The sequence below is a fragment of the Pogona vitticeps genome, chromosome 10 (genome assembly GCF_051106095.1).
Source record: "Pogona vitticeps strain Pit_001003342236 chromosome 10, PviZW2.1, whole genome shotgun sequence".
Lineage (NCBI taxonomy): Eukaryota > Metazoa > Chordata > Lepidosauria > Squamata > Agamidae > Pogona > Pogona vitticeps.
Window position 1 is genome coordinate 15,363,137 of NC_135792.1, and position 27,726 is coordinate 15,390,862.

The 27,726-nt window shown below is 42.2% G+C and overlaps 3 protein-coding genes across 6 annotated transcripts in view; 1 reads left to right on the plus strand and 2 right to left on the minus strand.

Moving 5' to 3' along the window:
- Positions 1 to 4,150, minus strand: part of RANBP10 (RAN binding protein 10) — a 79,602-nt gene extending 75,452 nt beyond the window's left edge. The window contains exons 1-2 of one of the 2 annotated variants that reach the window (XM_072980943.2): positions 3,883 to 4,150; positions 2,864 to 2,975 (exon numbers count right to left, since the gene is read on the minus strand). In XM_072980943.2, the coding sequence (XP_072837044.2) occupies positions 2,864 to 2,975; positions 3,883 to 4,102 (332 nt within the window). In that variant the 5' untranslated portion in view covers positions 4,103 to 4,150. The remainder of the gene's footprint in view (positions 1 to 2,863; positions 2,976 to 3,882) is intronic. The other variant, XM_072980942.2, reaches the window with a different exon arrangement.
- LOC144584362 (uncharacterized) overlaps positions 1 to 27,726 on the minus strand; it is a 182,632-nt gene that overhangs the window by 142,708 nt on the left and 12,198 nt on the right. The gene's annotated exons all lie outside the window — the stretch shown is intronic.
- TSNAXIP1 (translin associated factor X interacting protein 1) overlaps positions 4,847 to 27,726 on the plus strand; it is a 47,655-nt gene continuing 24,775 nt past the window's right edge. The window contains exons 1-9 of one of the 3 annotated variants that reach the window (XM_020811470.3): positions 4,847 to 5,185; positions 7,319 to 7,409; positions 17,252 to 17,349; positions 18,283 to 18,412; positions 20,796 to 20,889; positions 21,478 to 21,674; positions 24,954 to 25,089; positions 25,688 to 25,857; positions 26,830 to 26,989. In XM_020811470.3, coding sequence (XP_020667129.2) covers positions 5,157 to 5,185; positions 7,319 to 7,409; positions 17,252 to 17,349; positions 18,283 to 18,412; positions 20,796 to 20,889; positions 21,478 to 21,674; positions 24,954 to 25,089; positions 25,688 to 25,857; positions 26,830 to 26,989 — 1,105 coding nt within the window. In that variant the 5' untranslated portion in view covers positions 4,847 to 5,156. The remainder of the gene's footprint in view (positions 5,186 to 7,318; positions 7,410 to 17,251; positions 17,350 to 18,282; positions 18,413 to 20,795; positions 20,890 to 21,477; positions 21,675 to 24,953; positions 25,090 to 25,687; positions 25,858 to 26,829; positions 26,990 to 27,726) is intronic. The other 2 variants (XM_072980936.2, XM_020811471.3) reach the window with 2 other exon arrangements.

The following is a 27,726-nucleotide window of genomic DNA, read 5'->3' on the forward strand; positions in this document are numbered from 1 at the left end:
CTTCTCATAGCATTAAATCACTGACAAGTATGGTAACATTTTGGTTTTGCCTTTTGTTCTTCCTCTAGAGAGCTGGGTTAATTTGGCCCAGAGAGATGGCAAATGAATAGGCGTGGTGAAACTGGCAAGGTGGAGGGAGACCCAGTGAGAACACCTTGTTCAAGATCTGTTAAAATCTGGAGCCAATATTAAAGGAAGTTATGCATTAACCTGCAACTTACATCAGCATGTTAAAATGGAGAATAGCTTAGCTGAAACACAGTACCAATACTTGCGGAAGTAATAAAAAAGTTCTGGAAGTAATGAAGTATTTAAAAAGAAGGGATAAATCAGGAGTGTTCATCATGACCCAGACTAAGGGTCAGTACTCTTCCCTGATCACAGAACCTTGGACATATGGTATCCTAGCTATTGTGTTGCCAGATTTCAAATGAAAACCAGAAAAGGTGCTTTAAAACAAGGAACAAGTATTAGTTTATAGGGATTTTCATAGTTGTTACTTATTTTGGTGGAAAACCACAAACTCCTCCTTTAAAAAAGCATTGAAAAAATTATCAATTTGGCACTGAAATTTAGAAAAGTGGTTTAGTATCAAATTTCAGTGGCAATTTGTGTTGCCCAGAATTCATATAAACAATCCAATCCTTCCCACTAAATGTTCAGTTACACATCCGAATATTCTATAAAATTCCAAAAACTTTCAAAAGATCTCCTGTATGGAGAATTAGTGCAGGGAAATCGCCCCGGAGAGAGACCACAGCTGCGATACAAGGATATCTGCAAGTAAGATCTGAAGGCCTTAGGAATGGGCCTCAACAGATGGGAAACCCTGACATCTGAGCGTTCAACCTGGAGGCAGGCAGTGCATCACAGCCTTTCCCAATTTGAAGAGACCTTTGTCCAGCAGGCCAAGGCAAAGAGGCAGTCACCAAAGCAGCAAAATCAGGGAGATGGACAGGGGACAGATTGTATTTGTCTTCAGTGTGGAAAAGACTGTCACTCTCAAACTGGCCTTCTCAGCCACACTAGATGATTTTCCAAGTCCTCCATACAGAGCATGTTACCATAGTCTCTCAAGACTGAAGGATGCCCAATCTAATCTAATCTAAATTCGATAACACTTTATTATGACTTACCTATGCAAAACCCAAAAAAAGGAACGATATATTATTGCACCTATAATGTGGATATCTCAACCACAGCTGATGATGATGATAATTGGTATTATAATTAAAAACTATTAGTATTGTTGAATAATAATAATAATAATAGTGGTATAATAATAATAATAATAATAATAATAATAATAATAATAATAATAATAATAATAATAATAATAATAATAATAATAATAATAATAATACCACACTCTACACCAAGCCTATTTCAATAAAAACAATAAGATTTGCAAAAGTTCAACATTTTAAAATAATAGTATGATATCAGTGTGTGAATATAAAACTCCTCAGAAAAGGCAGTCATCCAAAGAATGTTAAAACTACCAACAAGACAACTGGAGTTCAAATCAAGATACACCAGTTGTTCTCCTCACCTGACACCTACAGAACGCAGTATTCTAGTATGTGATTTGTCTCTAAAATCCTTTCCTAGGTACAGGCAATACATAACTGTTTAGAACAAATAAAAAATAAAGTGCTTGCGGTAACAACTGGGAGAAAGACACAAAAGGTTTTTGAAGTACCAGAGTGAAGAAACAGCATTAAGAAAACATATTTTCAGCACCCACATTCTTGCAATGGCACGTGATTTACATTAAATTCGTTTCCACTCATGTGACTTTATCATTAATACTTCAACACCCGCACAATCTAAAAAGTCACCACTGCTGACATGCTAGCCAGCTAAGTTTGCATCATTGCTAAGATCACACTGTCCTCCCTCTCAAAGCTGTTCTTCATTATACAAAAGCCAGAGATGTCCTGCATTTGGCCTTATCCCAGCATGATTTTTTTCCTCAGTACCTTTTTGTAAAAAAAAACCCCACCACTTTTGCTTCATTTGAATAACTCTCAAAGAACATCACAGCTCATATTTTCAGAATAATTATCATTAACTTGAAATATTTGGCCAAAAGTCACAGTGCTGAAGACAGTGAAACCACCACAGAATAATGTAGTGAAACCCATATTTCCCACCCCCCTATGATTCCAAAAAGGTGTAAGTGCAGACTTTCCCTTACTGCAATTACTGATCTGTAACTATCATTGTTCTGTTGATTTAATGGTTTATATATGCTCTTAAATCCCTCATGATTACACAAATGGCCAGCCTAGCTTTTTCTTTTTCCTGGACAAGTCCTGGCAAAAACAAAACAAAACACCAAACCTTATATAAACTGTTTTTACAGTAAAAACAGTTTTCTCATTCCACTAAGCAATATGGTTTCTTCTTACATCCCTTTCAGTCACTACCATATTGAATTTTGGTTCTAACACACTAATAAGCCACACTAACAAGCCAAACCAGAATTTTAAAATGCAGGCTTGGTATAATTACTCTTAACAGCAAGCAAAGAGAACAGCATAAACATGCCCCATTTTAGTATGCATTACTATGTTGGAATTTGGTGACAGGAAGTCAAACCAGCTTTTTAATTTGAACTGGATGTGGAACTAAGTCCTAAAATGAATCCTCCCAAATGCCCCAACTCTAGACCCAGGCAGCTGTGTGAGCTTTCTGATTTAAAATTAAATAGGTACAATGTCCTAGGACCCAGCATCTCTGCCCTCCATCTGCCTTCAAGATGTCTAGTTCACGTACAACCAATGAACCCAGCTTCAAACCTCCTAGATAAAAAAAAAATAAACAAACTGGCCAGTATGGAGGAGAACCACACACTTACCCATCTCTGCCTTTACTAACTATTTTCACCTCAAAGTAATAAATACCACAGGCTGCAGGGATGGGGTGTGTAGCCCTGACTGAAGCAGCATCCTTGTGATTCTTGCCATGTCCTGAAAGAAATAGGAAAGAGACGATAAACTTTTTTTTGTCTTCAGTAATAATCAACTGATTAAAATAGGGTCTTTTGAGAAAGCAACCCTGCAGGGAACTGCCAAAGAGAATGCCTGGCTAAGGACACCGACTGCATCACGGAGGGAAGGACAGGGAGACAACACCAGCCTTCTTTTTGTCCAACAGAGTTCTCAGCTTTGGGCCAAGCACATCAGCCGTCCAATTTCCAAGAAAAGAGCAAGAGAATGGTTGCCACCAGGATATAAATGAAAATCAGGGGACCTCCGGGGGGCGGGGGGGGCTCACAATCCTCACAGGTCTCAGGCCAGGGCTAAGCCTCCAGTTCCTGCCCCCCCTCCCCACTGTAACACAGACGGGACTGACCCTGGAAAGAACCGGAGGCAAGGCCAACCCAGTCAACCCAAAGCCCCCATTATCACTCCCAACTCTTGAAAGGGCCGAGCCAGGAAGATTCTCTTTTGACAGGGTTCTCTCCGCCCCTCAGACCTCCCTGCCGACACAGCCTGACCACACCCCGACATCTCTTCTTCTTCTTCTTCTTCTCCCCCCCTGCCCTGCCCCCCCAGCCGCCCCCCCTCCTCCACAAGCCAATCTTTCTGTCGCCACCAACTGCGCTTCTCCTCCTCCTCGGCCCCTTCTCTTCTCTCCCAGCCGCGCCCCCCCCCCCACTGGACGCTCCCCACACTAGCCGGACCCCCTGCGTGATCTCCCCCCCCCCCCGTCTCCAATCCGATCGCTTCGATGCTTCCCTTCTCGCCGCCGCCGCCGCCGCCGTCCCACAAGCCCGGTGACATCGATTCTGGCGCCGGACAAAAATCTTCCCCCCCCCCTCAGCCCGACCCCCACCTGTCGCCGCCAACCGCCTCCCCGCCGCCTCCCGGGTACCTTTGTAGTGGACGCGCAGATTGCCCTGGGAGAGGCCGATGTAGTTATACTTGTCCTTGGGGCTCCAGGCGCGCGGCAGCGGCGTCTCCGCCAGGTTGACAGCCGGGTAGAGGCGGCGAAGGCGCTGGTTGAGCTCCTGCTCCTCCAGGGAGCACGGCGGGGTGGGTGGGGGTAGCGCCGAGTCTGCCCCAACTAAGCTCACCGCACACCCGTCCGCCATCTTTGATCCACTATTGTGTCAGGCTGAGGGGAGCGGGCCCCGTCTTCCTGGCTGTCCAATGGGAGGCGGGCTCAGCGACAATGGAGCCGGAAGGGCACGACGGGAAAACGAGTCCATTTACCCGCTTAGGACAGAGGCCGTTGAGGGAAAGCAGGACTTCAGGTCCCGAGAAGCTCTGCGCAGGAGGGCCCGCCCACTCGCTGCTCCGCAAAGCACGTCGGAACTATGAGTAGAAGGAGGCTGCTCTTCTTCACAGCTGTGTACTGTATATAGTAAAGCACTTTTACGCAATCATGGGACGTTTGTGTGCGTTGGCAAAAGGCTCCAGGGAAATAAATGTTATCTGCTTCTAAGCCAGGAGGTTAAAAAAGGTGATAAGCGAAAACTGGAGGGCTGCGGATCTGTAGTTGCGGGCTACAACATACCTGACTGAGGAATTCCGGGAGCTGTAGTTCAATAACCAGAAATCTGTCCACTTCTAACAAAATACCTGAATTTCTGCCTGGACAGCAATTAATTCCCGTGCCACAAATACAGGATATTAAAAAAAAAAACCTTTCCTTCCCCACCCCCGTCACCGCCTCTCTTTCGTCAGGGGCATAATCACGTATCGGATCCCCCGCGCGCTCCAAAGGTGCATTCACAGAAGAAGAATCCTGTGCAAAATAGAATATACTGTACCCACAACCGACCCTAGTTTAAATGACATTGTGCGCATAATCCTGCAGGATCACCTGCACAGTTTGCGCCAACTCCAATCTTTCCCTTAAGCAGTTCGGCAGGATGGAGGCTTTGCACCAGTTCGCTGCAGCCGTTCATCCTGCTTACGAACACCCTGTTGCACCTCCCAGCTTCTTCTAATACTTCAATTGTCTGCGGCCAGGAAAGCCACAAACAATCGCGCCGCAAACCCGTGTTGCCTCGCGCGGTTGTTACTCCACGCGCCTCTAGAGGGCGCAGCGTCTTTGACGTCGAGAAGGTAGGCGGTGCTCGTTGCCAAGGCGACCAGGTATCAACATCCCGGGCAGACGCCTCTTCTGTTCACCCTCGGGCCATGGAGCATCACGCTTCCACCTTCTCTGGGTGAGTCTGTGAGAAAGGAAATTTCAGGAAAATACACAGATAAACAGTCACAAATTCCCTCCTGGGAGTACGTGAGCTTCACTTTCTTGGCAGAGTGTCGAATTTTGTTAGCTTAAAAAAACAACAACCCTGTAGCTGTACAGTACAGCAGAAAGTGGAGAAGAATTAGCTTGAAGTCGACAGCCCCTTATTGCCTGGCTCATCAACTATCACTTAGTGTCAATAACTCACTCGGAGACATTTGGTAAGAGAAAGAAAAAAAAAGGTTCCATTTACTCAAAGTTCTGAACAGGTATTAAGAGGGCATCCTCTACAACAAATGTCTGGTCTCACAGGAAGATCCTTGCGTCCAGTGGACCCTTCTGCAGACGATATCCTCCATAACATACTCGCAGACTACCACATGATTGACTCTAAACTGTAGAGTAATGCTAACACCGACACTAGGCTCAAAAAAGAGGGGGAAATATTCTTAAGCAGAGCGGCATATGAGCTCTCTTCAAAATCAGAGGCAGAGAAGGAACAATTTATTATTGCTGGATTGATTGTCAGTCATTGCAGCCCAGAAAAGTCGTCCTGCCCTGGCAAAACCTCTTAAAGGCACCATATGAAGATTGCTAATATTCCAAAACACTCTTACTACAGAATGTGTGGGGCATAAAGACCTGTCTCACAGGCACTTCTAACATGCTCTAATTAATTAATTTCTTTTTGGGGGATTTTTCCTTGCTTGCTGTATAGGATACTTATTAAGTGGTTCAATAATTTTTGGAGAGAGTGTTGCTTAATCTGCTGTGATGAGCACATTTTGTGTAGATGAAAAGGATGGACTTAGATGCAGAGAAGTGTTATTTTCAGTTGATTACTTGTTTGTCTGGGTTGGCAAAGGTTGGAGGACACTTTTCTGGCTCCAGGGCCTCTCGAGGGCTGCACTAGACCCCCCCCCCAAAAGTTGTTTTGAAAAATCACATCAGTTTTAGAGGAGAGGATGCCAAAGTTTCTGCTAAAATAAGATGTGGGGTGACACATTGTGTTCTAGAGGAGAGCGACTCTCATTTTTCATCCTAAAAGAGGGAAAAACACAGAACTATGGCATATAATTATTATATATGGGCAAATTTCCTGTTACTGTTTGCGTTAATCTTTGGGAAAGAATAGGAAATACATTTTAGCTATTTAAATAAGTAGAGGCTTATGTCTATTGTCACAAAAGAAACCCTCTTTTTATTCCAGGGCCTATGAACATGACCCATAGAAAAGAAACAAGAGTACTGTAAATGTTTACATTTATCTTTCGGAGTTGCAGGAAGAATGGTGGCTTTATTATCTACTTTTGCAGCAGTGGCCCAATAACAGTTGTTTATTACTGTTTTTGTTAAATTTTTCAGTTTGTACTACTCTCCTAGCCACATAGAGCATATATTCTGTACTATTGAGGCCCTGCACGTGTTGTTGGCTTGCATCTCCAATTATCCTTCTTCACTGGCTCTGTGCCTCAGATAGATGGAAATTGCATTACACCAACACTGTGTCTGGAGGAGAACCACATGGTTCCCACCCTTCTATTTTTGGTTCCCAGATTGTCTCTTCTGTCTTTAGAGTTGCCTGATTAACTTCAGATATAAATCTACATGGAGCCTCTTGATGCCCATCTACAAAGTTCTGGTTTAAATTACCAGTAGTTAAATCTGAACATTAAAGAGATAGATGGGTGAGAATTCTGTGATGAAAACTATCTACAGCCCAACAGACACCCAGCTTGGCAGTGGAGGCAGCAATATATTAATATTTCAATATTAAAATAGGACACCTTGTTTTAAAGGAGAGTTATGCTTAAAGAGGTCAAGGGGTACAATATAAAACAAGATATCCCATTTCTTTTGCATCTTGTTTTAATCTGGAATATTGTTTTATGTTGTTATTGCTATTTTACTGAATTTTGGTGCCACTAGGGTTGACAGAGGCTGTAAATAGAGGTGGGCAGCCAGCCCATGGCCCATGTGTTGCCCATCCCAGATTGATGTTAATGGCCACCATCTGGGAATTAGGAAAGTGAGTATAGTGCTTCCACATCCTTTGAATAAGCATCTCTTTCTGATTGCCACTGCAATTTCTATTTTTGTTGTTGTCCAGGGTCTCATTCCGGCAATCCTCTCTGAATTTAGAAAGTGAGCAAAGCTTGCCTGTTTTGAAGAAACCATCTTGGAATAAAAAGAAGTCTTTGGTAAGTCCCAGCAAGAAGATCGTAGCTTTTATCTGCCATCAAGTTGCCCCTGACTTGAAGATCCTATGAATGAGCCATCTCCAGAATAATCTGTCCTCAACTGCCCTGTTCAGCTTTTGTAAACTCAAGCTTGTGGCTTCCATCTCAAATTTGGTTTTCTTCTTTTCCTGCTGCCTTCCACCTTTCCCAGCATTATTGTCTTTTCCAGAGAATCCTGCCATCTCATGATGCACCCAAACAGGACAGTCTTAGTTTCAACATTTTTGCCTCCAGATATAATCCAGGCTGCATTTGATCTAGGACCCGCCTGTTCATCTTTCTGGCAGTCCAGGGTGTGAGCAAAGCCAATTTCCTAAGAAATTGCTCAGCCACGGGCAGAGAGGTTCCAAAGTAAATTGCTCCTTTACCAGGCAAAACAGGGTCCATAAATTTTGCCTTAGGGCAGCTAAAATTTACTCTGGCACCAAGTCTGACCGATTTCATTGAGAACTAAGCCACATACAGTGGTGCCTCGCTTAACGGGTGCTCCGTTTAACAAACAATCCACATACCGACGAAGATTTTGCGATCGCAAAAGCGATCGCAAAACGATGTTTTCAATGGGGGAAAATCGCTTTGCGCAGCTGATAGGCGGGGCTTCGAGCGAATGGGGGGAAGGGATTCCCCTCCCCATCCTCCGGAGCTGTGCTGAAATGCCGGCTTCAGCGTCAGCTTCAGGAGGGGAGGGGGAAGGGATTCCCCCCTCCGGAGCTGTGCTGAAATGCCAGCTTCAGCGTCAGCTTCAGGAGGGGAGGGGGAAGGGATTCCCCCCTCCGGAGCTGTGCTGAAATGCCGGCTTCAGCGTCAGCTTCAGGAGGGGAGGGGGAAGGGATTCCCCCCTCCGGAGCTGTGCTGAAATGCCGGCTTCAGCGTCAGCTTCAGGAGGGGAGGGGGAAGGGATTCCCCCCCTCCGGAACTGTGCTGAAATGCCGGCTTCGGCTTCCCCCAGCTGACCGGCGGCGACAGAGACGGGGGTGAGGGGTGCTTCGGGGAGAGCGGGGAGGCAGGGCAAGGCCCGGGTGTTCCGGCGGCCATCCTCCCGGCGGTCCGGCGGTGGCGGAGACGGGAGTGAGGGGTGCTTCGGAGAGAGCCGGGAGGAGGGCAAGGCTCGGGTGTTCTGGCGGCCTTCCTCCCGAGCCCTCGCTCGCCCGCTGCCCAAGGACGCCTGGCTAGCTGGCTGGTTGGCAGTGCTTTGCTATGATCGGTTCCCTGCTTGGGGAACTGATCATAGCAGAACAATGCTTTTTTAACAGCTGATGGGTGGTTCCAAAATGGCCGCCTGTTTTCTGGACGTATTCCTCGCTTACCGAGGCGGCGAAAATGGCCGCCCCTATGGAGGATCTTCACTGAACGGTGAGTTTTTGCCCCATAGGAACGCATTAAACAGGATTTAATGCGTTTCTATGGGTTTTTTTGTTCCGTTTAGCGACGATTTCACATAGCGACGTTAATCCTGGAACGGATTAACGTCGCTATGCGGGGCACCACTGTACGTGAGTACCAGGGAATTCCCTCCTTCTAGCACTCATGAATCAGTTGGACCCAAATTGGTAGCGTTAAGTATACGTGACCTTGTAAAATGCATCAATTTAGATAGCCAATTATTTATAACAGCTTGTGTCTATTCAATAAGCTAACTTCCAGATCTTAAGCATATTTACTTTTATTAGAAAAATATAGTACTGAGAGAAATCAGTTTAAGCAAAGCATAGCAAAGCATATTTACATATTTCCAATCCCATCCCCATTGACAAGAGATTGAATTCCTCTAAAAAAAGAGAAAATAATCACACAGCTAACTAACAAAAAAAAGGGGAAGGCGGACCTCCCCTCCAACTTCAGCAAAATCTACATTTTAAAGCAAAACTGCAGATTCCATAGTCCATTATAAAAACAACAATACATCAGGCTTCTGGAAATCCGAAAATATGTTTGCTCAATAGGAAAAGCTCAGTCTTACTGTCCTTAGAATTATGTAGTCCATCCCAAGTCCTTGTTGACATCCATCTTCTTGCTTCCCTCCCTTTCTTCTTCCCATGAGGTTTAAGGAAAACTTATTGAGTCTTCCTCACCCTGTACTAGCCAGGTTGCTTAGTTACGAGATAAGGCCATGCTGGACTGTACAGAGGCACAACTAGGAATCAACTTTGGAAATTTCCACTCTCAACTCACACACACAAACCAAGATGAATTCATTCTGGCTAACCTTGTGATCACAAATCCCATCAATAAATCATTTTATGAACTTTCATAACCAAGCTTATCACACAGGGTATCCGCAAAGTTATCCTCCAGCACCACATTTCAAATGATTCATTTTTGTTCCCGTAAGCTTTCTTTATCATCTTCGTCTTCAGTGACACATCCTTACACTTGATTCTCTTTTCTAGTTCCTTCACTGCTGCCCTTCACGGTCTCAGTTTTCTTCTGATTTCTTGGCTACATTCTCCATTTGGATTGATGATTGAGGTATACAGAATCTCTAACCACTTCAATTTCTTCATTGTCAATGTCAGAGTTGTGTATTTCCTCTGCAGTCATGATTTTGGTCTGTCTGGTGTTCTACTGCAGTCCTGTTTTGGTACTTTGTTCTTTCACTTTCACTAAAAGTCATTTCAAGTCATTGCTGCTTTCTGCCAGTAAAATGGTTAATCTGATTGTTACAGTAGCGGTGATGTCATCTGCCCGTCATTGCTGTGGCTGTATGTCATCCGCCAATAGCGTGCCGGGAGGTGGAACATAAGAGGGTGGAGCTAGGGTATTTAAGGGGGAGTGAATGAGGTGTGAGTCAGATAGGGACTTGATAGGGTCTGGTTAGGGACTTAGGGAGTTAGGGCTTGTACATGTTGTGTAGTACTGTGCTATATATATAGAGTGAAGGTCTGAGAGACAGTATGTGTGTGGGTACTTTATTATACTGATTGCCTTTTATTTTAATTATTATAGTGATTTACCATTCCTTTTGTTATTATCAATAAACATAAGTTTTTATTTTAAAAATCATACTTTTGTCTGAAGAGTTTTATGAGGGAATGGTTGGTGGCAGCATGAATAAAGTGAGGGTGTGAGAGTGACGTGGCAGCTCCTTTGTGATGTGAGAGGAGGCTGTCACAATAAAACTGGTGTCCAGCGCTTGGGATACGAGTTGTCCAGCCAAAGTGACCAGAGTTAGGGTCACCTGAAGTGAAGAGCGTGGGTAACTCTCTAGGATTTGACTCAAGGGGAGCAAATCTAGTGGAGAGGCGCTTGAGCTTCAGTGTGGGAGAACTGAGATAGGAGCTCTGTGGTGTCCATTTTGTGAGGGAGAGTGGCCCAAAAGCAGAGGCTGTGGTGGTTTGGTCAGCATGTCCAGAGTTAGGAGAACTCTGTGGGGACACAGACCAAGGGCAGCAAAGCTGAGGGATCTCCATTTTAATCAGCAGAACCTAAGTGTGGGTAGAGCTGTATTAAAATTAAAGTGGTGCCAAAGGCAGATTAATAAAGTATCCTTAGTTTGGCAAGGGGCCCAGTATAAGGGGCAGAAGACGCCAAAGAAGTGGAGTTACCGTTACCAGCTCACAGCTAGGCCAGCTGGTGTACTCAGCAACTAAATATCAGACCTTAGCACAGGAAGGAAAAAAGTGATTTAAACAGAGGCTTGGAAATAAAACAGAGCCTTTTTTGTGATTAACATGCCCGTAACTCGCAGTAAGAAATCTGAAATTGAACTGAGAGCTGCAGAGATGGCAGCCAGTTCAGAGGAGGAATTCAATGGTGCAGACGAAAGATTTTCCTCAGTGCAAGAGGAAGAGTCCTCTAGGGAACATGTAACAGGCCTAAGAAAATTTGAATTAGCACAAACATGAATTCAGAATGAAACAGCTCAGAAATAAAGCTGAAGCAAGAGAGAGAGAAATAAGAGGAAAAGAAAGAGTTGAAATCAGACAGGCAGAGACAGATGCCAGAATAAAGGAAATGACCATGAGGGTAAAAGAGATGGAACTGAAACACCAAATTAAAATGGCACAATTAGAATTAAGATTCCTAAATCATAATAATAACACTTTATCAGTTAAAAAAATGTCAAAAAGAGAAAAGTATGAGGCTCAGGCCAGACAAAGTGAGCAAGATCTTGAAAAATATAATCAGCAAAAAGACATTAAATTAAAAGAAATCAGAGCTAAGACTGAAGAAAAATTAAAAGAGATAAAAGCTAGGGCTGAGGAAGAAATTTTACAGATCAGGGCTGAGTTTGAGGCTAAGCAAAAGGAACTGGATTTGGGAATAAAGGCAGGAGAAACTGAAGATTTCATTTCACAAATAAGAAAGCCTTTGTATTCTGAGGAAAAAAACATGAGGAAAACATGGGAAGACTATCCTAAATATTCCAAAGGGCAAGTTCAGAGCCAGCAGAAAGTGGGCGGCCATTTTGTTGAAAAGCCTTCAGAACAGGGCCAAGCCCAGAGCCAGGTTTTGGAGGGAAAAGAAAAACTAGAAAAATTGGCTGGAAAAAGGTCATGGGGAGAAAGAATTAGTTTCAACTGCCAAGAGAAGGGCCATATTGCTTCCCAGTGTATTAAAACAAAACAAAATAAAGAAATTTTACCTCAGGAAATGAATTTAAACAAGGCTAAGTCTGTTTATTGCATTCAGAATAGTCAAATGGCTCCCCCTAGAGAAGAGCCGGTTGTCATGGAAACGACAGCAGAGTCAGCCGAGCTCTCTAAAATGGATACATATGGTGGACAGATCTCAAGCTATGACGATAATATTCCTATTGCTGAAAGTAGACACTGTTTATATATTAGAACTGATTCTCAATTATTTGAATCAGCTAGAGACAATATAGGAATATTTGAACACAACTATTTAGCATTGAGAGACACTTGCTCCCAGGTTACCATTTGTCACTCTGATATAGTACCTCAGAAGCACATTATTCCTAATCAGTATATGACAATCAAAGGGATTGGGAAGGAGGTAGTGATTTTGCCTGTAGCAGAAGTTTTAATTCGTTATCAAGGATGGCAAGGGAATTGGCACGTTGGAGTTTCATTGCAAATCCCTGCAGCAGTACTTATAGGCACATATCTCTCAAAACATGTTAAGAGTGCATTGGTGGTTACACGATCACAACCAGAACAAACTGAGGCAGAAAGAAACGTTACTGATTTTCAAGAGAGAGATGGAAATATACCCCAAGCTGAGGCATTTTCTCTGGAAATACCTCAGAAAAGTATATTTTCCCAAGAGCAGCTAGCAGACCCCACTTTAAAAGTCTGTTTTGAAAAAGTGGCTGACAAAGAATTATTACCTGAATCCCCTGAACGTTTCATTATCAAACAAGGGTTGCTATACAGAGAAAATCTGATAAATATTTTAAAAGGGGGACCTGAGATTAGAAGCCAGTTAGTTGAACCAGATAAATATTGTTCAATGATTTTGGAAAGGGGACATGCAGACATATTCGCTGCGCATTTGGGTATAAATAAAACCAAACTGAGAATAACCCAGAATTTTTACTGGCTTAAAATAGAAAAACAGAGTAGAAATTTCAGAAATTTTATGTGTGCCAGAACCAGAGTTATAACAGTGACCAGACTGAGGTTAAGCTGTGCCCTTTTCCAGAAATCTCTACACCTGTTAGAAGTATTGAAGCAGACATTATAGAACCATCGTTTGCCTCCAGACTTATAGAGAGATTGTGGCAGATTTGTGGAGTAAAACATTTGAAAACTTCTCCTTATCATCAGCAGAGTGATGAATTAACGGAGCAGTTTGGTGGGACCATTCCAACTGAACTGTTAATAGAGGGGATGGTGAAAGGTCCATGTAGTGTTATTCATGAAATGGGTGACCTCAGTTCCATTAGTGAGGGAGATGAGCACCTGGGCAGGAAGGTGGTTCATGTAAATGCCCTTAAGCCATATTGTAGAGAAGAAAAAAATGTGCTGTTTACAATGAAAGCAGTTGATAAAGGAGAACATGAGTTACCCTTCTGGGAAGGGAGGGGTCAGCCAAAGTTCAACCCAGAAGAGGTGAAGATCAGCCCTGCCCTATCCATAAAACAGCAGAGTGATCTAAAAACATTGGTTAATAAGTATCAACAGGTTTTCTCCAGCAAACCTGGTGTAGCTCAGGGAGTGTTGCATAGAATTGTTACTGGAAATGCACCCCCGCATGCTGCAACCCCATATAGAGTAACCCATGATAGTGTTCTTCCCCATAGGGAAAACAATGTTGAGAATGTATCTGTGAGACAATATGTAGAGGTGGAGAAAGGCATCCACTCTGAGGCTTTAAAGAGGGACGCCTCCAGAGATGGTCAGGTGGAGGAGAGGAAATTGCCTGTCCTTTCCCCAAATGAGATGATGAAGCCGCAAGCCAGAAAGAGAGCTGGCTTCACTATGATACATCCATCTGATGACATCCCGGGGTCAACCGAGTGGCCGATGACCGCCAGATGACGGAAGAGGTTGCGGAGGAAGGAGCCTGTGAACGTCAGATGGACTCCTGAGTGCCAGCAGTCGTATGTCCAGCTGAAAGAGGCGGTAACATCCGGACCAGTCTTCATTACACCTGGTTACCACTGTGGGTCCGCCTTCATTTCAAATGCTGTGAAATATGGACTTGGAGAGGTCAGGTGGTACGCTGATGACTGCGAGAGAGAGCATGCTTTGGACATTGATAACCTGGACTTTGCAAAAGAGACTCAAATCTTGCCTCGAAAGCCAAATGACTGACGGAAGAGGACTGGGCAGTTGTAATTGTCATTGAAATTTGCATATCCATGGACAGTAACGTGCTTTAATATTGCAGGACTATGAGGTTAAGGTTGTCAAAGGGACAATGAACTGTGTTGCTGACGCCTTATCCCGAAGACGACGGCTGAACGAACATGGACTCTTAAAATATAACTAAGTGTAAAAGTATAAAATGTATTGTTGTTGCATTATTATGTGTGCATATAAATATGCAATTGTTTATTTACAATGTAAGTATATTTTAAAGATATAGTTATGCATAAATGTTTTAATATGGTTGTGGTGTTATAATGTGGTGTGCAATGTTTTGTTTTATGTGCAGTTGTTTTGGGGTGAAAAGCACCTTAGCTTTCCCCCCACAAAACAACTTTTATAAGGGGGGAGGTAATGTTACAGTAGCGGTGATGTCATCTGCCCGTCACTGCTGTGGCTGTATGTCATCCGCCAATAGTGTGCCGGGAGGTGGAACATAAGAGGGTGGAGCTAGGGTATTTAAGGGGGAGTGAATGAGGTGTGAGTCAGATAGGGACTTGATAGGGTCTGGTTAGGGACTTAGGGAGTTAGGACTTGTACATGTTGTGTAGTACTGTGCTATATATATATAGAGTGAAGGTCTGAGATGTGTGTGGGTACTTTATTATACTGATTGCCTTTTATTTTAATTATTATAGTGATTTACCATTCCTTTTGTTATTATCAATAAACATAAGTTTTTATTTTAAAAATCATACTTTTGTCTGAAGAGTTTTATGAGGGAATGGTTGGTGGCAGCGTGAATAAAGTGAGGGTGTGAGAGTGACGTGGCAGCTCCTTTGTGACGTGAGAGGAGGCTGTCACACTGACTATCTTAAATTATCGATGTTTCTTCCATCAATTTTCACTCCTCCTTCATCTGAATCTAGTCTGACTTTTCTTATGTTCTGTGTACAGACTGAACAGACACCTTTGCCTATAAGAAACCACTCTGTCCATATTCTATCCTAACGGTACCTTATTGTTTACAGTACAATTTATGCATGGGATCTATCAAATGCTGAAGCACATCCATTGCTTTCAGAACAACCCATAGCTTCTCAAGATCCATCCAGTCAAAGGCTTTGCTATATTCTATAAAGCATATACTAATCTACTGAAATTCTTTGGTATACTCCAATAGATAGTGGATGCTTGCAATATGATCTCAAGTGCCTCTTCTTTTTCGGAATCCAGCTTGAACATCAGTTATTTCTTGCTCCATATCAAGTAAAAGCCTTTGTTGGAACACCTTGAGCATCACTTTGCTTGCATGGGAAATTTAAGCAATGGTTCTATAGTTACTGCACTCCTTGGCATCTCCGTTCTTAAGGATTGGAATGTATATTGACTGTTTGCAGTCTGTGTGTCATTATTCTATTTTCCATATTTGTTGGTATATTCTTGTTAGGATTTTGACAGATTCAGGCTTTGTTGCTTGAAACAGTTCATGGTTTCAAGCCACCATCTATCCCTGGTGATTTATTTCTTCCTAGTACAAGAAGATACTCAAATATTCTTAGATGCATCTTATCTTCATGGCCTTTTATGATCACTGCAGTTTCCAATTTTTTGATAGCTACAGTATTTACAGGTCTGAGCAAGAAATATGTTATTTTTTTCCAAAGGAAAATATGTTTTATTTGATTGCTAATAGTTATTTTTTCTCCTGACCCTATTAGGTAGATAATAATCAGAACGTTAAAGCAATGAGCAAAGCAGGATAAGAACTGCAAAGAAATGCATATAAAAATCTGAAGAGAGAGAGGAGAGCAGAATCAGCTATGTAGTGGCAAATTGTGATGTGCTGGTACTCTTTATGTGTGTGTGTGTGTGTGATACACACACATGTATGTATGAGCTCCAACCTTTTCAGGAGTTCCTTTTTTTCCATGGCAGGAAGAAATATAAAGCCCTAAACGGTTTAGGACCTTAATATCTGGCCTCCTCCCACCTAGATCTTCCCGTATCACTCGATCTAGCTAGTAGGTGCGGCTAAGGAGCCTAACGCCGAGGGAGGCCCGAAGAGAAAGAGCAAGAAACTGGGCCTTCTCAGCAGTGGCTCCTTGTCTTTGGAATAACCTTCCCTTAGAGATCCGCATCGCCCCTTCGCTGGGTATTTTTAAAAGCCAACTGAAAACCTGGCTATTTAGGCAGGCCTTCCCTCCAAGCACCACTTTATCTATCTTTTCTTTTTTTCCCTTCCATCTTGTATCATTGTTTATCGCTGTAAACTGTTGTTAAATTTTAACTGTTTTATTCTACTTGATGTAAGCCACCCAGAGTAGTCAATGACTAGATTGGCAGGATATAAGTATAATTAATTAATTAATAACATGTTGCCATGTTAATCTTTGCAACAACAAAAATGTGCCACTTTAGAGATTAGCTAGATGTATTATGATATAACCTTAGATGAAGTGGGCTGCAGTCTATTTAAGTTTACATCAAATAAAACTTGGTATTACAAAAATAGTAAACCAGTTCTAGCCCTTTTCACATCCATCAGGAGCAAATTTTCTGCAAAGTACAGTAAGTCAGTTTTAATAGTTCATACAAGACCAAGTCACCCCAAAATACCCTGCCAGAAAGATAACTCAGGTCAGTATGGGGAAATTTAAACAATTCTACTATGAGGTTGGCCGCTGAAATAAGGGGAAACAAGCAAGCCTGACAGCAGAGATCATCATTATCTTGCTAATCCAAAAGTCCCATTGTTGTTAATGCACTGCTGGGGATTCAAGAACAAGCCAAGTTATAAACAAACGAAGACAAAATACTTTCCTAGGCTGTTTCCTAGGTTCTCCTAGGGCAGTGTGTCTCATAGTTTAGGTGCTACATGCCTTCTTTGCACAAACTCACCAGCTGTGATGTCTGAATATACACACACATCACACCGTGGCGTTAAAAGACTCCTCTTCTGGATTTGACAGGAGTGCTGAATCAGAGAATTTTCCTTAGGCAGCATGGATTGGGAATACACCTCCTGGCCAGGTGCATGCAAAAGCCACTAACAAAAGTCCCTCATTTTTCTTTTTAATCTCTCAGAATCTCTCTAGTAGCCAGTTGTCCACATGGCCTGCCTACACTCCAGGGCAAGTGATCCTCCAGAACCGAAAACCATGTGCTCTCCCAGAATGGCAAAGGTATGTTTGGGAACAAGATTTAAATAAGTACGTTACAGTTACAGTATGTCATTTAAAGAAGAAAATTAGGCTTCATCTTAATTCAAAAATTTACATAAGCAATATTTTCACACTTAACTGAAGCTGGCACAGTTCAGTTACAGAGCACATGCTGTCCACACTGATGATTCTCACTTCATTCCCAGTTTCTCTAGTTAAAAGGCCCTGATAAGCAGGTGATCGGTAAGTTACCTTCTGCCTGAGACCTTGGAGAGCAGCTTCCTGCTCTCCAGGGTCTTGTGTCTATGTTCATATTATTTGTTTTATTTCATTACTGTATTTATTACATGCTGCATAACAATAATAATAATAATCTTAGAACTGTAGAACTAAAAGTGCTCAAGGCAATTTGCAAATTTAATAAAATAATAAAAACAAGTAAAACCAATTTTAAGAATAAAATCCAGCGAAATGAACCCCACTGTAAAAAACATTAAAGTCAAATGAATGCATTAAAATTGACAAAGGATACCGTTAAAAATAATATTTCACTGTAAGTTAGACATCATATGGCAGTCTGAAAACACATATTTTCCGACTCCCTTATTAAAATCAGAGTGGAAACAGATCACAGCTGTGAGGGGATCACATTCTACTGTCTGGGAGCCAAGCATGCTTGTTAAGTAGGCTTTTGAAAATGTTGGTATTTTTAAGAAGGCCTCTTCTGAAGATTGTAAGATCTGTGAAGCAAGTTTCCGAGGAAGAATAAATGGTTCTTAAGTAATATTTTCTGTCCTGTAGATATGAAAATCTGGGACTTTCTGACTAATTAACCTCTATAAATAGTGTTCAGAATTGAGTTTTTATTCTGAAATACCAATATTTTGGAAAGTATGCTAAAATGTATCATTTTGGGGAAATGGGAGATAAAGTGTTTAATTTTCTATCTTTCAGGACTATCAAAGATCCAGTTTCTCTTTCTGTTGCAAAGCCACGCTACCTCGAAGATCTGGAATCTTACCTGCGGAAAGAGTTGCAGGCTCTGGACCTTACTAAAGGAAAAGTTCAGGAACTGAAGCTCCAGGTCTGAATACTGAGCAGCTCTGATGTAGATACTGCTGAAGATAAATCAAACATGAGGAATGTATATCCTCTAGTTCTTGGTCAGCAACATTGATCATCCCTCATCATTGGTCATGCTGGCTAAGGATGATGAAATTGTAGTCCAAGAGCATCTGAAGAACTACATGCACTTCACCACTGCTAGTTACAGAGCAGCTCCCAATTTGTTGTGTAAACACATCACGGCTGGGCCCCTAGGCTTTCAGGTATTTTGGGGGCTCCTGAGGCACTTCAGTCGTTTACTTCACTACCACTGACAGCCTTAGGGCACCTCAGCAAAAATAACTGATGGGCCCCTAGTTCCTTATGACTAGCCTTGACCAAGGATCTTCTTAAAGGGGAAAGTGGTGGTCATCAAATCCTGCTTGGATGGCTGCAGGTTCTAGAATTGTGACAAGAGTGGAACATTTTGGTGCTTGTTACAGTATTTGTAAAGAGTGGCAGAAAGTCATCTGATTTGTGTAATGTTAACTTCTCCTGTTGAACTATATGAAGACCATTCCAAAGAGGATTTGCTGCTGGTGGAATGGAAGGTTCTTATAAGCCATTCAAGCAGGCTTATAAAAGGATCTCTGGTTCCAGAGGTAGGCATCATGCCTTGTTTCAAGAAACGTTAGTTGTGCTGCTGTCATGCAAAAGAGAGGTGTCTTATGGGCACAAAATAGACAAATCCCTACTTCTTTGGCAATTTCAATCATAACTTTCTGTCTGACTGCAAAAGGGGCAGCACAAGCTTTCTCAGCTTCTAAGGCAATAAGCAAAGTACTGTCCCTCACCCAATATCATGCTGTTGGAACACCCAGAATTCTTACCAGAGAGAATAAGCGTGTGGAACAACAATGCTCATACTCACTCTGCCCCAAAAGGAGAAACTTGTACCAGCAGCAGGTGACATGGCCACATGTCCTTTTTCATATCTGCTGGGTAAGGGGATGGGCCTTGCTAGCACAGTGTCCTTATCTTTCTTTTGCAGGGGCCTCCAACTAGGAATTAATGAAGTCGTCTGCTATGGTGGGGCAGTGCTGCATGGGACAGTGGCTGCTGTCCAAAGTAGGAAGAATTCCACTGGATCAGGCAGAGGAACCATGGATTTTCCACCATACCTGCCTCGCTCAGGCTAATAGTAGGGCTGGCCTTCTGTTGGAACTGTAAAATATCATGTATTTAGCAGTAGAAATGGCAGGGTTCAAGTCTCCTCTTCAAAGCATGCTGCCCAAACAGACTATATCAAGGTTTCAAGGGGGTTTGGACAAAGTGACCTTCCTTCTTGATATCCCCTCATCCAGGGCAATTGGTGGCTCTCTCAGTCACACCACCAGACAGACCTAATGACTGTCTCACCACATTTTAATTTCACTCACTTGTGCTCACTACCATTCACACTGGTTAAAAAACAGCCAAGACTATTCTTTTGTGTTTGGATGAGAAGTGGTAAACTGATGGAAAAAAGGAATCAGCTTCTGGGATTTTCCATTGCTTTGTGTCGCTTTGTGAGTAATAGTGAGCACAAGAGAGCATCCTGTGGACCAGTGGTTCCCAAACTTGATAACCCATAGGTTCTTAGACTGCAACTCCCAAAACCCCAGCCAGCACAGCTAATGGTAAAAGCTTCTGGGAATTGCAGTCCAAGAGCACCTGGGTTATCCAAGGTTGAGAACCACACCTACAGACCATCCTGACTGCTGACATGAGTGTTGTCATCATTTAGGCTTTCCTTTGCTATGTAAAGCTTGTCATTTTTTCTTCTTCTGGTAATCCAGGCAGGAACATGCAGCAGTATCAGGCCATTTCCTGTCATTTTGAATTATGGATATAGAAACACAACATTTTGCATTAATAAACTGGAAAATTTTTGAGAATTGAATTATGTATATGGTAAGGCTAGATACTTTGCAGGATAGGAATGAGCAGCTTGGCTGAAGTCATCCCTGGGTTCTGCCAACAATGCTTAATACTGGCATCAGCCCTATGTGATGTTAAGGCTGTTTAGGGAACGAACAATATAAAAAGCACCTTCAGATACTACACAAAAAATCTAGTAGCATTAGATTGAACTTAAATACTGAACTATCCAACAAACAGCAACAGAGCATGGACAGAGTTCCTAGTCCAGTCCTCTGAAGATGCCAGCCACAGAGACTGGCGAAGCGTCAGGAAGAACAACCTTCAGAACACAGCCAAAGAACCCGAAAAACAATCTAGTAGCAGTTATTGTGCCAGTTATATACAACTGGAGTGTGACTTACTGAACCTCAGTATTAAATATACAAACAATAGAACTGCTGATAATAACTGGATTTGTTCTCTCTCTCTCCTTTTCTGTTTCCCCACTTCCCTTCCCTCAGCCTTATAGAGAAGTATTTGAATTCTTCATGGAAGAATTCACAACCTACAAGCCTTTGTTGGCTTCTATCAAGAATGAATATGATCTGACTATAGGTAAGAGTGCTGTCATAGTGAATGTAAAGATAATTGTGAACAGAGTAGTCAGAGCAAATCAATTAGACTTATTTTAATGTTAAATCAACAAGCCCCATTCTGACTGGGTCTGCTGTGGTTGGAGCTAACAACTGCATTTAATGTGTCATGTTTCCCCGAAAATAAGACCGGGTCTTATATTAAATTTTGCTCCAAAAAAAGCATTAGGGCACATTTTCAGGGGATGTTTTATTTTTTTCATGTACAACAATCCACATTTATTCAAATACAGTCATGTCATCATCTGGTTGCTGCATAATGGTGGAGGGCGGGGTTTCACTCAACTGGGGCTTATTTTTGGGGTAGAGCTTATATTACAAGCATCCTGAAAAAGCATACTAAGTCTTATTTTCAGGTTAGATCTTATTTTTGGGGAAACAGGGTATGACCTTCAGGGAGCATGTGGGTTTTAAAAGGCAGGGCATGCAAAAAAAGTGACCAGAAATTAAAACAGTCTAAAAGCTCACCATCATTTGAGTCAGATTCTAATACTCATTTATTCTGGGAGCCTTTGGTGAGTTGGAAACTTGCCTTTCACTCCCTCTCTAGCTCATCTGCAACAGAAGATCCATTCTCTGGAGTCTGTGAATGCCGTTTTGGTCACAGCCTCGGATCAGTGTACTCAGCAGATCCTGGCTTTTCAGGAGCAAGAGAAAAACGAAATGACAAAGCTGAAGAAGGAGAGGCTGTACCTGCTGGATCTTATTGACAAAATGAAGGAAGATAAATGTTCTCTAGAGACCCAGGTGAGGCAGGCCTGTCCATTTCTTAAGCAAGCTAGTCTGTAAGTATCTGGTCCTGCATCCTTGTCAGGACAATCGTCTTTTCATGCAATGGTATGAGCAAACTGTCCCCCGTAGAAATTAATCTTCATTGCATTCTAGACCACACCATCCTGGAAATATGATGTAGTGTTCTCCAAAGCAGACAAAAATTGCAGGTAACTGTGTTGGTCTAATACTGGTTGGCCAAATTGTGGCCCTCCAGATGTTGTCGGTCAGTCATTTCCAACAGCCCTCAACATTGACTATGGTGGTTAGGTTTCATGGGGATATTAGTAGGTTGTTGTTGTTTTACAGTCTCCGTGACATGCATATACTTCTTCCCCTGCACAGAGCCTTGATCAGATTCTTCAAGATCTCAGTAGCTTCTGTAGGAACTCTACACCACCCCCAGTATACATGACTGCCTGTGCCTTAATGATTTCCCCAATCCCTTTTCATCTACAGAGCAATTAGCAGTGAAATGAATTTTCCAGAGAATTTATCTTATGCTGATTCAGTAGATCTCTTTTTCTTTTAGTTGGTTTCCATTAAGGAAAACCAACAATTTGTTAGTTGATATTTTTCTTTTTAAAAATGTCCTCTGGAGTACTATTTAAAAATGTGTCACCTATAGGAGGAATTCTGAAGGACAGAAGAAGTGTTTATTTTGCCTCACATTTTCTCATACAACAGTGTTCCTTTCCATCAAGGTTTGACTAAAGTTAGAATTAGAAACAGGGAGCTGAAATTAAAACTTTACCTTTGGGAGATATCTCTTCAGCTGATTCAAGTTACCTAATGTATGGGTTGGTTAGCAATTTTAAAGTGGGCAGTGCATTTCTGTCCACAGAAATATACCTTGTTGGCATCTCAAATCAAGTCAGCAAAGTTCTACCACATTTACAATTTAGCATATTTTCTTATATGCTTTCACGTGAATCCTCTAGTCACAGTTTCTCACAGACTTGATTATGAAACAAACTCCCTGCATGAACAACTTACCTTACTACAGTTGGTTTGCCTAGGTCTGCTCTGGTGGATATAAAAAATCCAGTGTACAAATGTGCATGCGATTGAAACTACACTGTCTGTTATAGTGATAATGCTTTCTTCATGAATGTGTTGCTAGAGTCATAACACCTAAAGGGGTGCCAGATGCACACCAGGAATCTGGAACCTCCTGCTGTCTACAATGTTCTGAAGCCCTTCAAACATTTTCTTGTAGGAAAAGTAATCTAAATAGCCAAGTACAAGATGGTCTTGGTCAACAGTTCACCTGACAGCGTGAATGGGAACTGGCTCCTCTAGGTGTCTTTCCATTCTTGGTGTCATGGCAGGGTCGTCATCATGTGAATATTTTTGTTTCTCGAGAGGACTAAAATTGTTGGCATTATTTCTCAAAAGCAGGATCACTGATGAGGAAACACATCCTGGTGGTTCAGAAAAAATTCTGTATCTATTCACTCAATTTCAGTTTGTTTGGCAGGTAACAGTCAAACTCAGGAAGGATAGAACTAGTATGATACTAGCCGCTTCATGGTAAATTTGCCAGCCTTTGATTTGACACTGCCGCTGTTGTCCAAATGTGAACTCTTCAAGTTACTGCCTTGTCAAGATTTACAAAACGCACCATGTAATGTATCTGCCACCACTTACTCTTCAAAAAGATGTTCCCCATGTGCTGCAATCTTCAAAGGTGTCAATCCAAGACTCCTATGTTTAGAAATGGAATCAGTGAGTTAAAGTTGCATGATAAGAATACTTCTCACATGAACCTGCAACAGCAGCTGCAATACTTAACTTTCTTATGCATGTGAAAGAAACAGGCTTTTCTCCTTTGCCTTTTTGGATTTACTTGGTTTCTTTAGCTGAAACATCAGCTGAGCATCTTTGTGCATCATCCTTTTACACTCTGCAGTTGTGAAGAAATCTCTCTGAAGTCATTACAATCTGTATCCGCCAGCACCATTACATATATCTTCACAGTCTCTTTTGGTGATCTGTCCGTCCCTCCATCCTTCCTTCTTTCTGCCTGACTGCCTGCTTTTAGCTATTGTATTTCTTAGCAGTGATGATTTTTTGAAGAACAGCAAGTAAGTTCTATGCCTTGGGCTTAGCTCCATCATTTATTACTTTCAGGACAGAAAAGCTTATATTTCAGCTGAACCTCATCCAAGGTGATTTTGAAGTTCTATGTCCATCAGAAGATACTTTTTTTTCTAATCCAACTAATGCTCTCTAATATCCATGGTTTGGATATTTGTCAGACTTTAGCTTTCTATACTGATGGGATGAAAGAGTTCCATAAATTCCTCAAGGTATATATGAATCAAATTTTAAACAGCACTTTGTCACATGGATAACTTCAGCAATTGTTTAGTAGATGAGTTGGCTTGATTACCAATCCCTGAAAACAAGTGCAATCTCTCTATAGCGCAATAGAATTCTCCACTGCCTTTGCAAGACATCTTTATTACTCACTATGGACCTTTCTCACCACGCCATATCTGATATCCAGGCTAAATCAGTGCATCTTTTAGCTGAGTTCTACTGCCATCAACACTGGTGTGAAGAGGCCCCCTGTACCTAAGGGGACCATAAGGGCAAATTACAGAGACTACAAAGAAGAAAAGCATGTTGCTTGCCTGTAACTGAGGTTCTTTGAGTGTCTGTGGACTCGCACATTCCACTGCTTTCCCTTTAGACTGTTACACCGAATATTCTGTGTTGGTAGCAAACTGGAATTGAAGGGAAACCATTAGGATGCATATAATTATGCATAATGGGGTGGGGGAAGGGTTTCTGTTAAAAAAAAACATGAGCTGTGGAAAATTCTGAACGAGTCTTTGTGCAGCCACAAGAGTGATATAAGGGAGTTAACAGAAGACCACTCAAAAGTATCACAGTTAAACAAACAAACAAAAAAAACCCCAACCTGGTGTTCATAACATTGGGAGCACCACATCTTGCCCACCCCATCTAATGGAATATTTTGGCTAAATTTTCAAATGTTGATTTTCTAAATTGGATATATTCCAAAAGTTTAGGAGCATGACTGCTTAGTTCCCTACTTTCTCAGAGTAACATATTTTATGGTATCCTACCCTATGTAATTATTTAAAAAGTTATCAGCCCATCAAGGCTACCTGCTTCTTGGCTGTGGTGGCATTACACTCCTGGTTTCCACATTTGACGGTGCAACCATTGTGTTTGTCATGTCCAGCAGTCTGTGGCATCCTTTTTTTTTTTTACATGAGACAGGTAGCTAAGATGCGAAAGACGGTGGCAGAGGAATACCTCCGCTATCTTAACGAGTGCGATGCTCGCAAACTGCTACTTATTGATCTCAATGAAATGTACCATCTGAAAGAAGAAATGAAGCTCACGAATGTCCAAGGTAAAAGAGATGCAATTTTTTCAGCTAAGAATGGGTGGATAATTCATGGGCTTGAACCCCCTAACGTGGCAAAATTGGAATGCAGTTAGGAAGTGACCAACATATATCCAAAATACCCTTCCTTCCACTTGGAAAAATAGGAGAGGTTTGACTCCATCTCCTAGAACCCCCAACCACAGCACGTCCAGAAGGACTATTTCATTGGGAGTGGATCCAGGACTGAGAAATATTAAACCCTTCTCCCTTCATTCTAGGAACCCTCATAATCCCCATAGTAGATGACAACATTTTTAAAAGTGTGCTTGTTGATTTCTTTCCCAAAATTATAATTATACTCTCAGTCAATACTGTCTCATTGTGGCTTCACAGTCTTTCCTCTCTTTTTTAATGAATTTCAGCCTATAAGTGCGTAGTGAGATGTCAGATTCAATTAACTATGTGGTTTGGTACAAAAATGGGACGTAGCTTAAAAAAGACTATGTAGAAGCTGTTGGGTAATATTCCCATTTAATTCTGATGGAATATTTCAGCCCACTATACAACCCCAAGATAAGCTTAGGTTCCAGTGTGTGTACTTCTGAATCATTTTCTTTTGAAGAACACAAGGAGGAAGACACAGTGAAGCTAACACTTGCATTAAAGATGGCACGCCAGGACCTCACCAAAGCTCAAGTAGAGCTAAATACCATGAAAGCAAACTATGGAGATGTGGTGCCTAGAAGAGAATATGAGTTGCAGGAAGAAAAATATAACAACTTGGCTGAAAAGGTAACTGAGTGGTGGTCTCTCCTGTTTCTGATCATTCCTAGATGGAGAGATTCCCTATTGGTGAAAGACTGGATCTACCCACATACCTTATGGTGTGGAAGAGGTTTCTCCCAACATCTGTTTTGCCTGTTGAGAGAGAGGGGTGGTCCCAGAAAGCATTGGGCCAGAATGCTTAGCCAATAGTGAAGGATTCTGAGAACTGAAGTCTTTAAAAATCTGGAGGGCCAAAGTTTCACAGAAGACACTGTTCTGAAGGGATTATCCAATTAACTGTGGGGTTAATCCCTCCAGTTTCTTATAGATGTTTGTCATCTGTAATCATCACTCATTAATATGCACTATGCAGAACTTTTTCTTTTAACTGTAGACACAGAGTTTATTTTGAAGGGAACAATACTGCAATCATGCAGATATATGATATGGCGTAATCCAAAGCTCATTTTTGCATAGAAGAGTATATGAGCTTTAGGTCCTTGTCCAACTTCCTGTTCTGAACATTTGTACTAAGAGGAAACTGGCCTGGAAACTAATAATTAACTTCAGGATTGTTTGCTTTTCCTAGATGTTCCTTTCAATTTTCAGTTTCTAGTTTTTTAAAAAAACAAGAGATTTTGATGTTTTAAGGGGAAACAGTTTCCTATTGTGATTCCATAAATTTATGGGCTCATGGCTCGTGCTGTCATTAGGTAGAATAAACCAAGCACTTCAAAAAATAGATGCTGCAAAGCTCCAGTGTTAGCCCATCCTACCTTTTCCCTTTGATTCCCTAGCCTTTCCCCTCTCTATTTGCTAAACAATGTTACCCTCCATTCCCTATATTAGCCTGGTACTCTAAGGAGTGGAGTACGGGCCTATCTCCTTGCCAGTCCAGTCTGTTTCTCTACATCTTGATGTTTGTCTCAGATAGCAAAATGCTTGGGATTACCCACTGTGTATCCTTCCTGTGCGTATTCCCGTGTTTTTGTCTTTCAGATGGCAGTTCTTCAGAAAGACTTTAGTGATCTCCAAGAAGAATATGACACAATGTTGGAGGTACATAAACAGGTTTCAGAGGAACGAGACCAGTTCTATAATGACCTCATCAATGTCCAACGTACCTCTACACCCCGACCTCAGTGGGACAAATGTGCAGGTACCCATTTAGGTTGTTGTTACTGCTTAGATAGACAGGAGGGAATGAAAGGTTCTCAATGTTCTGCATCTAGGAAACTCAATTATGTGTACCCAGACTGCATTATACTTAACGGAACACCCACATATAGAATTTGTTTGCTATAAGTTTCAAACTTGACTCACCATTGGGTAACGTGTGGTAGCTGCCTCAGATGGCAGCACAAGTAGCAGCTCTCCAGTGCTTCTTTGTTTCCTAAATTAGCCTGTCCTGTTCATCTTAAATTATTTTGCTGCCCTTAGGTGTGGTGGCTCAAGCTTAAACTGAAGAAAGTAAGAAAAGCCACTGAGCTAAGTAGGTACAGTGGTGCCTCGCTTAATGAGCGCACCGTACAACGACGAAATCGCATAGCGATCCCTTTTTGGGGATCCCTAATGCGATCGCTCAACGTCGTTTAGATAGGGCGAAACTCGCTTTACGAAGATCGGCAAGCGTTTTGCTTACCGATCTTCGTAAAACGAAGCCCCGACGATCAGCTGTTAGGCGGACAAAATGGCCGCCGGAAGCCCCGAAATGGCCGCGCGCAGCGTTTTCGCGCCCTCCCCTCGCTTAACGAGGGCACGAAAATGGCTGCTGGCCATAGGAAGCATCGCTGAACGGTGAGTTTTCGGCCCATTTGGAATGCATTAAACGATGTTTAATGCGTTCCAATGGTTTTTTTTGATCCGTTCAGCGATGTTTCGCTATAGCGAAGGTTA